Genomic DNA, 17574 nt, shown 5'->3' on the forward strand with positions numbered 1-17574 from the left:
TAAAACCTTTCAGTGGGATTCCAGTATACTGAAGATAAACTCCTCGAAGCGGTTTACAAGCCCTTTGTGATTTGGCCACTTCTTATCTGTCCAGTTTCACCTCTCAAAACCACTCCCCCCCAACCACTATGAATCTCACCCCTTCTCTAATATCCAGTTATATGAACTGTCAGTTCCTGGAATGTGACATTCCCTCTTTTGTTTCAGAACCTTTGTAAATGCTATTCCCTTTATGTGGAACACTCTACCCATTAGTCCCTCAGCTTAAAAGTCACTTCCTCCCTGAAGTCTTCTTTGACCACTAAAGGCTAGGTTTGTTGTCCCTATTATGTATTTCTATAGTACTCTAACTAACACTATCTTTGAATACTACCTTTAAGACTCTTCAAGTCTTATTCAAATGTTTAGATTCCTATCACTAGCATAAAAATATCAGGCAAACCAAATAGCACAGAGTACTATGGAACACCTGTGCATGAAAGCTGTAACTATTACCTGGATAAAATCAGGTTTCCCCTTCAAAGAAAAAAAAAATCAAATTTTACATAGGTTTGTATTTTATGGACTTCTTAAGAGCTTCTAAAATTGACTTAAAACTATCAATAGGTGACATCTTTTAAGAGGACTCTGGACATTATCATTCTAATTACTCAAATTCCTATTTACTTTTATTATTAATCTTACCTTACGTGCCAGAAGAAAGTGGCAATACAAGACTATACTTTCTAAAAGCCCCACACTCACCCGAAACCCCACAATGAGAGTGATCATATAGATGCCGTTGTTGAAGGGTAGATTTTTTGTAAATAACATGAGGATGGCCATTTTCATAACTAAAATGTTTGGAGTCCTCTGTGGTATTCTTTAATGGTTCAATAAAATATTCTTCATCTTCTGTAGCAATAACACCATGCTAAAAAAAAAAAAAAAGAAACAAAGAATTTACCAAGAAGAATCATTTTAAATATTAATTAGTATTATTACCAGGAGTCAAAAATAAACTGATACCTCTCCAAAAAGGAGGTTAAAACACGTGAATAGAAATTTAGTGAATTATCTATACTCAGCAAAACATTATTTAAATTTTCCTATTCTTTAAAAAGGATGTTTAAATACCTTTACATGCTATGCCCTGTACTAAGCATAACACATACATTATTTCCTCTAATCTTCCCAATAACGATGTGAGGTAGCAGAGACCTCTGTATGCTCACTAAGACCTATTTCCTTTCCAAATTGTGCACACAACTCAACTGACTCCTATGTGTTTAGGTATAGCTTTGTAATTGAGTTTTGGCCAATAGAAAATAGGCAGAGCATATACCACTTTCAGGCCCAACCCCTGAGAACCTCTCCAGTGGAATTCTCTACTCTCTCTGACAAAAGACCTAGGAAAGGTGGAAGCCAAAAGAGAAAGAACATGGGTCCCTGACTGATCTCATGGAAAGCTGTCCAATGTAGACACACATAAGGGAGAAATAAACTATTGTGATAAACTACTCCCATTTAAAGTTTTATGTTACACCAGTATATATGTGCTTAATTCATATATGTCCCATACATCCCCATTTTGTAGATGAAGTAATAGGTTCAGAGGTTAAGAACCTGCCCATTATTATATAGAGGTAAGTGAAGGCACTGGTACTCCCACAAAGCTCTGCTCTTATTTACAGTATTATACTGCCTTACATCTCCTACTTAGCTCAGTCATAGCTCCTCTTTAAAACTTTTTTGAGTCCAACTGCAGTAGCTTCAGCTTCCTTTGATCTCCAACAGAGCTTATTATTGGTATCATTTATTTTTAATTAATTCTATTATGCTTTGCTACATCTCAAGTCTTGAATCTGTATTTAAATTTGGTATAACTTTCCAACTGCATGTTTTATTTTCCCAACCATACTATTTGCTCTCTTAAAGAAAGGGTTTCTTGGTATCAGTTACACCCACAGAAAATGTCTCATATGTAGTATATACAGCAAATAAAATTTGCTGATTAAAAGAAATGAGATAGTAAGTTATCTACATCAGAAATAAGAACGTCCATCCTTGTCTAATAGTGTTTTCCTAAGAATGGCACATGTGAGGACTGTTCTTAACCCAACTAATTTACCCTGTAACACTGGATAAAACTAAACTCTGTGAGCGTATTTCCTCAGCTGGAAAAATGAAAGGGTTGGTGTAAATTAGTGGTTTTAAAACAGCACTCTAGGGAGCCCTAAGGGTTCCATGGAAGTGCCCTTAGGGGACTGCCCCAGACAACAAAGGTAGACCTACATGGCTTGGATTCCTGGGATTAGGAATCAGCTGTGCTTTTATTAATCTATATATTAAGTTTCCACATAACATTTCATTTGAGAAAAGAATTTTGCCGATTTAAAAAGAAAAAAAAAGCTAAAAACCTCTGGTCCAGATAATCTCTAAGATCCCTTTGAATCTAAACCTCTATGATTCTGTTTAGGGAAATTCATGCTAAGTACCACATGCTTGGAAAGAAAAATAAGACATAATCAGAGCTGCTCTAACTTACAGATGAAGTTGGCAGCCACCTACATGAAATGAGCTAAAGAATGCAAAAAACAAAAAAGCAGACCTAGTCACTTCACATTATTTTCACCACTGTTTGCTTTACTTTAAGGATATTAGTCCCTAAATTAAATGCAAATACTGACAGGAATAATATAATACGCCAGTAACAGACTCTAATACCTGATCATGAATTACTTTACCATCAAGATTAACAAAGTAATAGCAAACTGAGCAAGCCTCCTGAAGAAAAGAGGGCGCATGCAGAAAAGAGGGCTTGTATAAGAAGCTTTGATAAGTGTCTAGAGTACTGCCCAGAAAGGGGAGAGCACTAAGGTCATGTGATGCTGGACTGTGGGCAGAAGATGTCAAAAGGTCCTCAGCAAAAAACTCAGGTTGCTGGAGAAAAATAGAGTCAGAAACTTGGTAAGTAAATAAAATCTCTAATTTCAAGAACGGAAAGGCTCTGGAAGAAAATCCAGAGTTAGGTACTCTGTAAAATGATTACATTCATTATCTCATTTAATCTTAATAGCTCTATGAAGTAAGTACTACTATCAGGTCTACTTGGCAGATGAGAAACCTATACTGAGCAAAGCTAAGTAACAAATTCACTCAACTATCTTTGGAGACTGGACTCTTAGTCACTATAATTCCCTTATCCTCTGAGGGTTACTTCTTCTTCTTCTTTTTTTTTTTAAATTAATTAATTAATTTTGGCTGTGCTGGGTCTTCACTGCAGCGTTCAGGCTCTCTAGTTGCGGCACGTGGGCTTAGTTGCGGTATGTGGGATCTTAGCTCCCCGACCAGGGATCGAACCCAGGCCCCCTGCATTGGGAGCACAGTCTTAACCACTGGACCACCAGGGAAGTCCCCTGAGGGGTGCTTGTAACTTTGTCTATTCATTCACCAAGTATGTTTTGAGTGCCTATCACACTATCACATGGCAGGTACTGTTCTAGGTGGTGGGAATACAAAAGTGAAAAAACCAAAGTTCTGGCTCTATCATGGAGCTTACATTTTGGTGGGAAGAGGTAGAAAAAAGTCATTCATTCATTATATAAATAAATAATCAATCAGGTAGTAAGAAATGTCAAGAAGAAAAATAAAGCAGTAAGAGGACAGAAAGTAATCAGAGGACAGAGAGAATTATATAAACTATTTAGAATGGTCAGGAACATCCTCTATAATAAGGTATTTGAACAGAAACTTGAATAAAGTGAAGGAGCATGCCAAACAGATATCTTGGGAAAGAGGAGATCAGACAGTGGGAATGGCAAATGCAGAGGCAATGGGGTAGGAGCATGCATGCAGTATTTGAGAAAGAGCAAGGAGCTACTGTGGCTAAAGGGAGGGAAGGGGAAAATGATTATGAAATTAGAAAGGTGCTGGAGGCCAGATGATAGAGGACCTGAGTTAGGTGGGAGTCCCAGAAATCTGTGCATGCCTAGCAAGAGCCCAACTCCCACTTCCCTCAGCATTCCCACTCACCTCTACACTGTTGGCCTCTGGATCATCAGGATAAATCTCATCATGCCCCCTTGCCTTGTCATGCCAGTCCCTCCAAAATGCCCAAGATCCATCCCCTGGATTCTACTCCCCATATGGTTAAGTACATCATGTTTTCTGATCCCATCTTCTACTTCCCCCTTCACCATTTAAAACACTTGTGCTGTGCCCTCTCAAACTAAGGGTCAATTATATACAAAATCTCCTATACACTCAGCCTCATCTGTGAATGTTCACTTCATCTTGCTCAAACAAAAACCTGAATCTCCCTAGATAACATTCTTTCTTCCCTGTAATCTTCTGGAATGGTGGCTACTTTCTCTCCTACATACCTCCTATTGGACCTGGAGTTAGGGTTAAGAGTTCTTGTACTCATTGCCATTTCTAAACAATTATCCCTCTCTCCTCCAAAAAAAAAGAAAAAACCTTACCACCTTCAAATCCCATACCATCACCTTCTCCCTCTGCTAGCTGTAGTTATCTACTGACCCAAAGTCACTTTCCTCATTCCTCAAAGATCTTAGCTTCTGGGTCACTGTCACCCTCTGCAATACCACTCCTGAATAATTGTTGACTTCAGTATCTTCTTATATCATTGGTTCTTAAAATTTGTGTGTGTGCACATGCCCTGAATACCTCTGAAGGTCTAGGGGTGAAGCCTGGGGACCACTTCTCAGAATAATATCTTAAATGCAAAAGAAATATATAGGATTATAAATAAAACCACTTATAATGAAATACAGTTATCAAAATATTTTTAAAATATAATATAGTAATACATATGCCTTTTTGTAACACTTTAAATAAGAAGCTTTGCAATAGATCTAATTACTATAATTTCACAATAGTGATTAACATAAATAATATTTTAAGGGACCTGCAAAAACTGTAACATGATATGAAAATATCATTTCTATCAAGACAAAGTTACAGGTACTGCTATTACTTTACTGGCTTGTTACCTATATTGTTAACTGAAGGAAATGTTAAATTTCACCTAAGAATTAGTGAAGGTAAAGATGAAATTTTCCCCATTCCAGTTAACAAACCCCCTGAATTCTATCCATAGACCCCAGCTTAAGAACTACTTACCTAGATGGTCTCTTCAATCCCTGTCCTCTCACTTCCTTGGCTTCCTCTCCTTTGAATATCTTGTCTATCTTACCTTAGACTAGCCTTGCTTTAAATTCATCATCATAAATCTCAACTGTGTCTTTGATGCTTCATGGCAATTATACTATGTTTCTCTAGTTCATTCAGTATCCTGCTCTCTGGGATAAATATTTCATACTTTCTCCTCTCTACTTAATCCCCTAACACCTCATCTTTCCATCTTCCATTCCAATAGAAAACAGCACACAGCCTCCCGCAAACTTCTACAACCACAAATACCAACCTACCTGCATCTCATGTCCATATGTTCTATATTATTTCCTGTTATTATGGATGAACTGTCCATTCTCCTAGATAAGAACAATTATTTGATTTATGTAGATGATTTCATCCCTTCTCGCCTACCAAAGAATTCACCCCAGAAATTTCTCTTCTCTTTACACAATCATTCTCATTTTTATAAAACAAAATGATAAAGACTCCCACTTCTGCCTGCAGCAACTGATCATTTCTTGCTTTTCCAAAACTCCTCAAAATAATTGTCTATATATTCTTTACTCTTCTGTCATTCCTTCTTAAACCTACTCGCATCAGGCTTTTGCCTCTTTTCCAAACCCCACTGTGACTTCACCAAAACTGCTTTTGCCAAGGTCATCAATAACTTCTTCACTGATAAATTCAATGACTGGTTTTCAGTCATACTCTTATTTTGACTCAGCAGCATTTTTCCCTTGAAATACTTCCTTCTCTTAGCTTCTAGGATATTTGCCTGGTTTTCCTTCAACCTTCTCACTCCACTGTTCTTTGCTGTCCCCTCCACATCTTTCCAACCTCCCTAACCCCTTGCAGCACCCAAAGGCTCAGTCCTTAGACCTCTTATTTATTCTATATATACTCTCCCTTAAGCAATTTCATATAATCTCCTGGCTTTAAATGTCATTTATATTTATATAGATGACCCCCAAAATAACTTCATAACTCACATCTCTCTCCTGAACTCCAGGCTTGTATACCCAGCATCCTATACAATATCTCAAGTTTAACATGTCTAACTGAAGTTATGATATATACCACCCCCCAACCTACTCCTCCTACAGCTTTTCCATCTCAGTTAATGTCCGAGTCTTTCTCATCTCATGTGATGGCTGCTATTTTCTTCTAGTTGCTCAGGCCCCCAGCCTGGAATCATCATTGATTCTATCCTAACCGTGTCCTCTAAAACCTAACAACTGGCCCCCAAGTTTTCTTTCTAACCTCACCTTCCATTACTCTTCCTCTCTCTCACTTAGCTCTAGCCATGGTAGTCTTCTTGCTTTTCCTCAAACAGTCTCATATCAGACCTTTGTACTTGAAAATTTCCACCTGGAAATCTTATCCCTCAGATGTCAGTATTCCTTTCCTCATTCCTTTTAAGGTCTTTACTCAATATTTTTTCCACATTAGAACTTATCAGTATCCAACATATTATGATTTTTATTTATTTATCTTATTGTGTATCTCCTCCACTAGAATGTAAGGTATACAATAACAGGGATTCTTGTTTTGTTCACTGTTGTACTCCTAGCACCTAGAACAGTCCCTGTTACATGGTAGGTACTTATAAGCACTTGGTGAATGGATGAATTAATAATGGAAAAAGTAGAGAAGCAACTATGAACATAACTAAATGAATAGAAAGTCTAATGGGGTCATTGGTCGTTTTAAACTAGGTTTATAGTCTTTAGTATCTTAGAGAGATAGAAGAAAATCATTTTTCATCAAATAAGAACAGAATATGGGGCCTCCCTGGTGGCGCAGTGGTTAAGAGTCCACCTGCCGATGCAGGGGATACGGGTTCGTGCCCCGGTCTGGGAGGATCCCATATGCCGCGGAGCGGCTGGGCCCGTGAGCCATGGCCGCTGGGCCTGCGCATCCGGAGCCTGTGCTCCGCAACGGGAGAGGCCACAACAGTGAGAGGCCCGCGTACCGCAAAAAGAAAAAAAAAAAAAAAAAAAAAGAACAGAATATGAAGAAAGAAACAATGCAGGAAAGATCTGTTGAAAATTAGAAATATGACTGCTATAACTTTTAAATCAATTAAAGAAAAAGAAAGCAAAAGTGGGAAATTCTCATAGAACTTAGAACAGAAAAAAGAAAGGGGAAAAGAGAGATAAGAGAAGCAGAAAACCAATTACAGGATGGGGTGGTGAGGGACAAGGAGATAAAATCACTAAAGAAATATTTTTTTTAATTTCTCTGAGTTGAAGGAGGGTCTTTAAATTGAAATCACCCATCAAATACAAAATAGGGGTCAGGAAAGAAGACCCACAGCTTACCACATTATTTATAAAATTCTTGAAACAGGAAAGATAAGGAGAAAAGCATATCATTTTGAAAAAAAAAAATGTTTAAAAGAAGAGGAAAAGAACAAGAAGCAGACTTCTATTTGCCACCAAAAATGTATCAATACCAATTTTTTTTAGGTCTTTAAATTTTTTCCTAAGATATAAAACCATAGAGATAAATTTGATAGCCCATATTTCCCTTTTCCAATTCTACCATCCATGGTTCTGAAGGAAAACTATTTTTGAACCTAGAATTCTATATCCAACTAAATTATTAACCAAACATGAGGGTAACATAAAGTCACTTTCAAATAGGCAAGGACTCAGAAATTTTACTTCTCAGGCACCTTTTCTGAGGTAATTACTTGAAGATGTTCTCCAACAAAACCAGGATGTAAACTCAGAAAGAAGAAGATGTGGAACTAACCTAGGAAAAAAGAAATCCCAAGATGAGAGAAGTGTAATAGCTCAAGAAATTAATTAACCCATACACTCCAAGAAAAATGCCTCCAAAGAAGAATGGAATATATTCCAAGCAATAGGTATAAGGACTAAGGAACTGGATGAAACTGATCAGTTGGTAAAGAAATCATTTTTTTTCTCAATAAGACAAAATAAAAGTAACTAGAAACTCCAGAAAAACAAAACCTAAATAAGAAAGCCATGGTTCAAATATAAAGCTAACTAAAAAGTAACATTATTTTAAACAACTGATAGATTATAATGTTAGGAATTTTTTCCTTTGAGTGGTGCAAGCATTGTAAAACTGAAACTATGGGTAAGGAAGTATGAGTAGAAAACACTAATGATCTCTACATTGAAAACTATTTTATATAGAACAATTAAAAACATAATTGATTAAAAGGGGCCTTAGAAAAGTGGGATTTTAGAAAAACTTGTTTACATATTCCATTTGATTAAAAATGTAACATGATATAAAATAAGAATGAAGGCAAGGGTTACTAAAACTGATGGGTAAAAGTGAGATGAAGAATAGGATATTTACATAGTATCTGCTCACAAAGTATCTGCTCACAATTTCCTTATTAGTTGCCAAGGGGAAATAGTAACTAGTGGACAAACCTGGCAGACCACACCTAGATCGAGCAACGTTGTAAAGCAACTATACTCCAATAAAAATTAACAACAACAACAAAAAAAGTGAGTCAACATGTACCATGCAGTTTCAATAGGAAGCAAAGTAAAATAGGTGTTAACGAATAGAAATAAGAGAAAATAAGACACACAGAAAGTCTCAATGAGGATGAAAAATAGATGAATGACACTCTGCTATCCCCTTAAGTACAGAAAAGTTTCCATTTACAACCTTCTTCTCCCTTTTGCCTCATCAACGTCTGTCACAGTTTCATCAGTAGTCACTTATATCAGCAATTCTCAACTGTTTCCAGAATTAAATTGTCTTCTAAATTTCAGAGCTATATTTCCCAAAAGCCAACTAGACATCTTTAACCTTTATTTCTTTAGATTCTTCACATTTACTATATCAGAATCACTCTCTTCATCTTCCTTTCTAATCCAACATTCCACTATCATTCCCTTTCTCTGCTAGTAAATTCATATACAGCCTCATCAAAAAGAGAAACCTCAATCAACTTCAATTACTTTCTCTCCTTCATCCCACACCCAGTTCAATGATATTTCAATTTTTAAAAATATTATTAAATATCTACTATGTACTATATGCCAGGGAAGAAAAATTAATGACACAAATCCTATAAATTTTCTCACCAAAATGTGGTTCAAATTCTTTCTATCTTCTCCATTCCCAGTGCCATAGTCTTGCTATAGGCCTTCATTATCTCCTACATGATCTAACTCATCTTCATATTTCCAATCGCTCCTCTTCCCTCAAATCTCACAATGGAATTTTTTTTTCCCTATATCTCAAATCTGTTCCTTTCCCCACCCTGTTAAAATTATCAATGGCATAATTAATGTTAATGCCAAATTTAAAGAGCTTGGTCAATGACTAGGAACAGTATTTTTCTATTGTACTTAACAGCAAATGTCATTTTAACATGTAAGAAGTTTAAAACAGATTTATTTTGGATAATTTATCTTTATTCAAAAAGATAAATCTCTTTTGTATATAAAGCTTAACACTGCTTATAGAGGAAGAAGCTAGTGAGGAATGGATTCAATGTGTCTATTTTATAGGAATTAAACCCAAATATTAAAATCTAAGTAATCATTTTGACTTATTAATAGTTAAAGAAAATAGATGATCTGAGCAAATTCTTATATATACCTGTAGTGAAACTTTTTCTCCACTGGGTGGTTCTTAAAACTCCTTCCAAATTTAGAACTATTTAAACCCAACTGTAATTATGTAGTTGTTTATACTGAAGTAAAAATGAGGATATGGATGTGATAGAGTAAGGAAGAAAAACAATTTCTGAAAATGTGAGTTGAGCATCAAAATGTGTGTACTCTTTTAAACTGATAAAGCTTTAATGAAACATCTATACTAGCCTGAACAGGATCAAAGCAGTAAAGGAAGTGTGAACTAGAGGAAGTAGAAGTAGAAGAACATGCTTTGTTCTACAACCATTACTGTGTGCCACCTTGAACTATGTATTTACCATTAGACTAGAATGGACTCAAATGCCCAGGCTAGAACCTATACTCTTGAAATCCAATTTCTAAGTAAAATAAGATTTATTATCAATTTTCAGATTAATATAGGGAAAATTATTTCATAAAGAGACATTGATATAAAAGATTTTCCTTCAAGAACTTATAAACATAAGTAGGTCATAAGTAATTTTAAGCTATGTTGATTACCAGAGAAAGATAGTATAGAAAGAGACCTAAGGAGGCAATCCATGTCATGGTTTCCTGTCATAATATATACATACATACATACAATACCCTTAAGCTCCCCATAATGATTGAGTTTTTTTTATGCATTAAGGATATCCTATTTGAACAGAAAAATGTAACTCTAAAAGGAAACGTGAGGTTTCATTCATTCTTCTACTAATAATATAGGGTTTTAAAAATTGTTCTTACTTTGAAAAGTCAATGCAAACATTATGAAAAAGATTATCAAAAGCAAAGGCAGCAGACATAACAAAAAATTTTAGAATGTTACCTTCCCTAGATAAATGGTATATATATATATATACACACATACATATATACACACATATATATGTATATATATGTATATATTTTATTAATCTGAGGAAAGACATTTATACTGTGAATTTATTTTCCCATCAGAAATTTAAAATTATAACATCTACTTACCAACCCAACACAGTTGCTTAAAGCCACTTTAGTTGTACTACGTTGATCTTGCAAGTATCCTGTGTAATGACAGTTGTCTAAAAAATCATGTTTCCACTGGGGTCCATCTTTCCCCCAGTATTCTACTGTAAAATGTTTGGACACAAAATCTGTGTTGAGAGTCAAGTTTAGGTGAAAGTGCTTGCCATAGGCTGAAAGTTTAAAAAATAACTTAGATACTGCCTGTTGTGGATCGAAAGGGTCCATACTCCGTCTTCTCCTGGAGTGCTTATCATTCTTCACAGTAAAGCTGAGAAAAGCTCCATTTTGATCAACTCTTATTGGAATAGTGAGCTGGTAGTGTTCTAGATAAGTCAGGAATTCCTCTTTGTAATCACAAGGCAGAGAATCCAGAAAAAAACACATGGAAGAAAAGAAAATTTAACAGAACAAAGAAGTAGCAGTATAAACAACAACTATATTGCTTAAAACTATGCATCATTATATGTGAGGTATGGACAAAAAATGTTATATTAAACAAAAATGAAAGTAGAAGTTTAAAATCTCAAAATGAATTAAGTTCCAAATATTCCACTCCTTAAAAAAAATTCTGAAACTATTTTGAAAGGCTATTTTTCTTTTTTAAATCTAATTTTAAAGACATGAATTCTAAAAGCAAAATTCTACAGTAAATATGAATATTTTATATTGAAACAAAAAACAGTGGAAAGTACACATATGTAAAAGAACAGAATTTCATTCAGATAAAATATGTTTATGAAAGTTATCCAAAAGAGTTTATATAGAATCTCTACAGTCTTGTAGAATTTTTTTTTTTTTAATTATCAGTCACAATGTAAAATACAGCAGTCACTTTGGAAAACGGTCTGGCAGTTCCTCAAAAAGTTAAACACAGAACTACCACCTGACCCAGCAATTCCACTCTGAGGTATTTTTACAAGAGAAATGAAAATGTACATTGACACAAAAACTTGTACATGAATGTTCATAGCAGCATTATTCATAATAGCCAAAAGGGGTAAATAACCCAAATGTCCATCAATTGATGAATGAATGAATGAATAATACATGGTATATTCATACAACAGATTATTCTACAACAGAAAGGAATGCAGTACTGATACATGGTATGACATGAATGCCTTCATAATCAAAGTTCATTATCTAATACTATAAAAACATTATGCTAAGTGAAAGGAACCAGTCACATAGAATTCCATTTATATAAGTATACAGAATAGGCAAATCTCTGCAGAGAGAAATAGGTTAGAGGTTGCCTAGGGCTGGGGGTAAGTTGGTTTGGAGGGAACTGGGGAGTGACTGTTAATGGTTTCAGAGTTTCTTTTTTGGGTAATGAAAATGTTCTAAAATTGATTGTGATGATAGTTGTACAACTCTGTGAATATACTATAAACCACTGAATTGTATACTTTAAATGGGTGATTACATGGTATGTATACTATATCAAAATAAAGTTGTTTAAAAATTATCAGATTGACAAAAAATTCAGAGGACTATTAATATATTTTCCTCACTTAGGTGTACTATATATTACCAATCTACCTTCTTAACCACATCTTCCTTTATCTAAGTTTATCACTAAGGTGGAACCAAATGTCTGCAAATTGCTTCACTGTCTACACATGAAGTTCATCCACAAATATAAACTCCCATGAAACCATGACCAAATGGAAAAAAACTGAAAAATAATATTTATTTCCCTTCTCATAAATAAGAGTTCATACTAAATGCTCTGGCTTTGCTGATTTACTTTGAGAGCCACATTTTGTACATATGGACTTCTAGATATATACATCAATCTACAATAGCCTTGAAAATCTGGCTCATCAGCACCAAAAAAATGAACTATACATTCATGGGAGGAGAATCTAAAAGGTATGCTTTCAATAATTCCATAAGAATTGGACTGGTCCATGGAAAACAAAATGACCTTCACCCCTGGGACCCCTGTTAAGATCTTTTCTATGATATGAAGCTCAGTTTTACGGATTAAAATTATAGGGACCTATGGGTTAGAATTTGAAAAGTTGAACTTCCTATAACTCTTACTCTTTTATTTAGCTTCCAGTCCTTATATCAGAATTCTTAAGTTTGGAAGAATATTTTTCCACTAAGGGTCCATATTAGAAGGATCTTATATCAGAATTTGTCTGCTTCCTTGCTCTTTTACAAGAAAAACCTTTGGATTCCTTTGAACATGACCTTGCCTGTAAATCCTGGCAATGAGTAACCTTATTAAAGTTTAGAATTCAGAAGAAGAGGCCTAGGTCTATCATCTTCTAAGAAAGACCAGTCAACTCTAAAATGCACTGGATATTAAATATTAGTAGGACCAGTTAAACAGACTCTTTTAGATTAACATTTATGAAACTAGCACTGAATTGACACAGTAGGCCTCCGCTCCTACCAGTATACATCCCAAAGAAAACGTTCATCCAAACTAAATATTCAGAGTCTTTTCTTGTAAGATTAATAGCAACGTTTTTTTTGTCAGTTTCAAAAGCAGGAATCCTACCTTGAGAACTGTATGAAAGCCTGGGGTCACTATGAAATTCCGATGAAGCCATGACGAGGCTCAAAATCCAGGTCAACGTCTTCCACAAAATTTCCATAATTTAGAAAACTGGATGATTTTTTAGAGGGCTACCTATGTGCTAGAGAGTCAATACCATGCCAAAATCGAAGCATAACAATTTTATTTCTTTAATACTTCTTGCAGATTAGTTATTAGATATTCCACTGTTTAACGGGTATTTTTTTCCAACATCCCGTGCTTTCTTCTGTATCTGGATTCATTTTCTCAGTCCAAAATGAAAAAGATAATGATGGTAAAATTTTCATAAGCAGAGCATTAGGCTGATTAGTCACTAAAGTATGGCCATGTTTTAACCTAGGAAAAAAAAATTTAAGTTAACTGAAAAATATTCTGAATGGACAGATCTATATTGCTGAATGCTTGCCAAAGGACATACACTACAAAATAACATAATTAAATCAAACCATTGTTGTCCTTTATAGTTTAAATAAACATTAACAAGACTAAATACCAAATTAGAAACCTAAATGGTTAGCAAGATAATGCCAAAGCTACTTAATAATAAAAGAAGGAACCTGAAGAGGATTATAAAAATTCTTTTTAAAACTTTGAAGATAACAATGTATGGGTATAGTGACTAACCTTTTGATAAAATAAAAACTAGGCTGACTTTACAAAGTTAATTTTGTGAAAGTGATAAACAGTATGTGATTGCATTCCTTAACATGCTTTTCAGTACACTGCTGTCCAGAGATTGATTTGTTGCTTTATGAGGCACCTATCTTTTTTTTCTTACAGAGTAGATCTACAAATACACAGTGGCATTAAGCAGCTGTCTGTGAAAACTCAGACAGTAGCATAAACTAAACTTCTGAAAAGTTGAACCATATTTACTGTAACCCTTGACTTTATCTGGAAGTCTTTTATGACTCATAAAGCAACACATATGAGACAATTTAAACTATCTAGAATGTAACTGTAAAGAAAAGTAGTTCATTTTCTGAAAAGAATTTTTAAAAATTCAATTCAGGTATCACAACAGATTTCATGTCCTATCTCACGTACTTTTCTTTCGACTTACAACTTCAGAGTCCGTGAATTCACATTTTATACTGACATATTTGGCTACGTAATTTCCCAGCACATAGCACTTTAGAATAAGAAAATAACAAAGGGACTAGAAACTAGCTCAGTAAAAGCACAAAAGTGACAAAAAAAGAGGAAAACTACAAAGTAGTTTTAGAAGCCCAAGCAATACAGTTGGAGGTAGAGACAAATAGCCCTTATTTAGCTTACTAATTCATATTGTGTATTATGACTGTGTTACAGCTGAATATCTGATATTCAAAATACTATGCCTGAGTCAGGAATAAAAGGTTAAATTGCTTTTAATAATGTAACTTATTGTTATGACAGAGAAGTACACAAAAGATACTAGGTTTTCATCCCAAGACCCTAATACATGGGATTATCATATAATAAATCCTTACATATTTGTTGACTGAAAAAAATGGATGAGTAAATGAATGAATTAATTAATAGTGATTAAAATAAAATCAATTTAGGGATATTAAAGGGTATTTAAGATTAACTGTAAACTTAACTTATTTGGAATACTTCATTCCCTATAGTGCTAGAAATATTGTTATTACAACATATAAAACAACCACAACCATTTAAAGTTCCTTACATCTGTGTCTACAAGTTATTAAACTGCTAAACCTTGGAAAAACTAATTCATTAATCAACAACTGTTGTCTTACAGTGTTTTAAAACTGATGTTATAATAATATGGGGATAAGAAAAGATTAAGACACAATCCTTGCCCTTTAGGTGCTCATAATCTAAGGAACAAAGAAAAAACTCAAGACAGGCTGACACATGCCATAATAAAGTTATAAAAGGTATTAGAGGAGATCAGATGAGGGAGATGACTTCTGAGTCTGATGGGTGAAGGAAAGTTTATGAAAAAAAGTAACATTTCAGATAGACTCTGGAAGATGAACAGAATTTCACAAGTCAAATTTCTGGGGGCAATCATTACAAATTAAAGAAACAGAGTCCACAAAGTCTAGATGGAAAGAAAAAAATGGAACATATTATTAGTAATAATAGTAAGTTTGGTTCCTATGCAGAAGACTAACAGGTAATAATATCTAGAAAGGTAGTTTAAGGTCAGGTCCAAAAATAAAGAGAACTTTAAATATATGTTACTTCTTTTAATATTCACAGCAATCTTGTAAAGCAGGTATTATTGCCCCTGTGTCAGGAAGATGGCCCCAATGATCCTTCCTCCTAAAATCCATGCCCTTCTGTAACCCCCTTCCTTTAAGTAATTTGATCCTAACTAATATAACACCTCAAAGGTAAGGGGATGTCACTTCTATGATTAGATTACAAAAGATTCTGACTTCATCTTAACAGTAGACTCCCTTGTCGGGCTTTGATGAAACAAGCTGCCATATGGAGAGGCTCACATGGCAAGGAACTGAGAGCAGCCTTCAGATAACCACTGGCTAGGAAATGAGGCCCTCAATGCAATAGCTTGCAAGAAACTAAATCCTGAATATGTGAGCTTAGAAGCATATGCCTCCCCAATCAAGTGTTCTGTGGTGACCTTAGTCCTTGCCAACACCTTGACTGCAGCCTCGTGAGAGACTCTGAAGCACAAGATAGAGCTAAGCCATGCCCAGACTCCTGAACCACAGAAACTGTTAGTTAATAAATGTGTGTTGTTTTAAGCCACTAAGTTTATGGTGATATTTTTTGCACCAATTGATAACTAATACAGCTGCCAATTTACAGGTAAAGAAGTTGAAGCTCATAGTGGCCACATAGCTTGAAAACAGCAGAGCCCAGAGTCATACATAAGACTATCTGACTCTAAAGTCTAAATTCTTTCTATTATATCACGCTTCCATTTTAAGTCACTGTAACTTAAATATACAATAGCAGTTGCATACAACCAGTATCAAAATAGATATTCATAAATGATATGTTAATTAACATGAAATTTTAAGCAACTTGATACACAATAACTGTTTCATCTCAAAATTTCTTCTACAATGATTTAGGTAAAACAACAGGCACTATATGTCTTTTCACAGGCAAAAATCTATAAAGAGATTAAATCACACCGTCATTCAATAACAGCACAGTTGACCCTTGAACAACATGTGAGCCAGGGGTACTGACCTTCTGCAAAAATCTGAATATTACCTACAGTTGGCCCTTTACACACATGGTTTCTCCATAATAGATTCAACCAATCAAGGATAGTGTATTACTGTAGTATTGTTATTGAAAAAAATCCTTGTATATGTGGACTTGCAGTTCAAACCAGTGTTGTTCAAGGGTCAATGGTAAAGAAAATAATCCAGTTATCTTGATTCCCAACCTACTTATGTACAGTCTCCAGCTCCTTAACAGTTGCTTCATGAACATTTACTCTTCATTTTTTTTTCAGATCACTTGAGTGTTTTGCATAAAAATGTCTGACATTGAGTCCCTCATATACTTTAATCTTCCTTTAAAGAGGAATATATAATTAACACATTCGAGTTAATTTCTAGTAGTGGTGACAGATTTGTACTGAATCACATTCATCCTTTTTTCCTATTTTCCTGGGCTCTGAAACTGACAAACTTACAATATAATTACCTGGGTTTAGGGAACAACTCTTTTTTTCCCCTTGAGAAATTGCCTGCTCTTCACAGTTTTTTAACCTCCATTACTAGCACTGTCCTATAAATGCCCAAGTTAAGTAAGCCAGTAGCCTTGAAAGAAAAGGTAGTATGTAACTACCTGGTGAAAAGTACACTAACATTTGATTTAAGGACCTGCAGTAAAAAGAGCACTGATGCATAATAGAAAGGGCAGGAGCTTTGAAGTTAAACCAGAGCTACAGTCTTGGTTCCACCACTAGCTACAGTATCTGGCACACGGGCACTCAATAAATTTGAATTTCTTTCTCCTTTCTCACTCCTTCCTTCCTTCCCCACAGTTTTCAAGCCTCCAATGCCAGTGAGGAAACTTAACAATAAGTAAACGAGTGGGCTAAAGTTCAACTAAAATCAACAACTACCATAGCTAACCACTCTTAGTTACCTACACAATAAAAATGAAAGGGTGAACTACTTTCTGATACCTACTGAAGAAGTTAATCTGGACATCATAAACAAATATGTATAGGTACTAACGTATCCAGATATAGTTTCCAAAATTCAGATTGATATTAAAATAGTACATAATTAATTACCCAGAAATCATAATGCA

At 34.8% G+C, this 17574-nt stretch overlaps 1 protein-coding gene across 10 annotated transcripts in view; it reads right to left on the reverse strand.

The window, feature by feature from the left end:
* ADAMTS6 (ADAM metallopeptidase with thrombospondin type 1 motif 6) overlaps positions 1 to 17574 on the reverse strand; it is a 292238-nt gene that overhangs the window by 265353 nt on the left and 9311 nt on the right. For all 10 annotated transcript variants that reach the window (XR_009531448.1, XM_060092943.1, XM_060092946.1 and 7 more), the window contains exons 2-4: positions 13279 to 13653; positions 10743 to 11107; positions 745 to 913 (exon numbers count right to left, since the gene is read on the reverse strand). Coding sequence is in view for 9 of the 10 variants with exons in the window: in XM_060092943.1 (XP_059948926.1) it covers positions 745 to 913; positions 10743 to 11107; positions 13279 to 13375 (631 nt within the window). In the remaining variant the exon portion in view is untranslated. The remainder of the gene's footprint in view (positions 1 to 744; positions 914 to 10742; positions 11108 to 13278; positions 13654 to 17574) is intronic.

This window comes from Mesoplodon densirostris, chromosome 3 (assembly GCF_025265405.1).
Source record: "Mesoplodon densirostris isolate mMesDen1 chromosome 3, mMesDen1 primary haplotype, whole genome shotgun sequence".
NCBI lineage: Eukaryota > Metazoa > Chordata > Mammalia > Artiodactyla > Ziphiidae > Mesoplodon > Mesoplodon densirostris.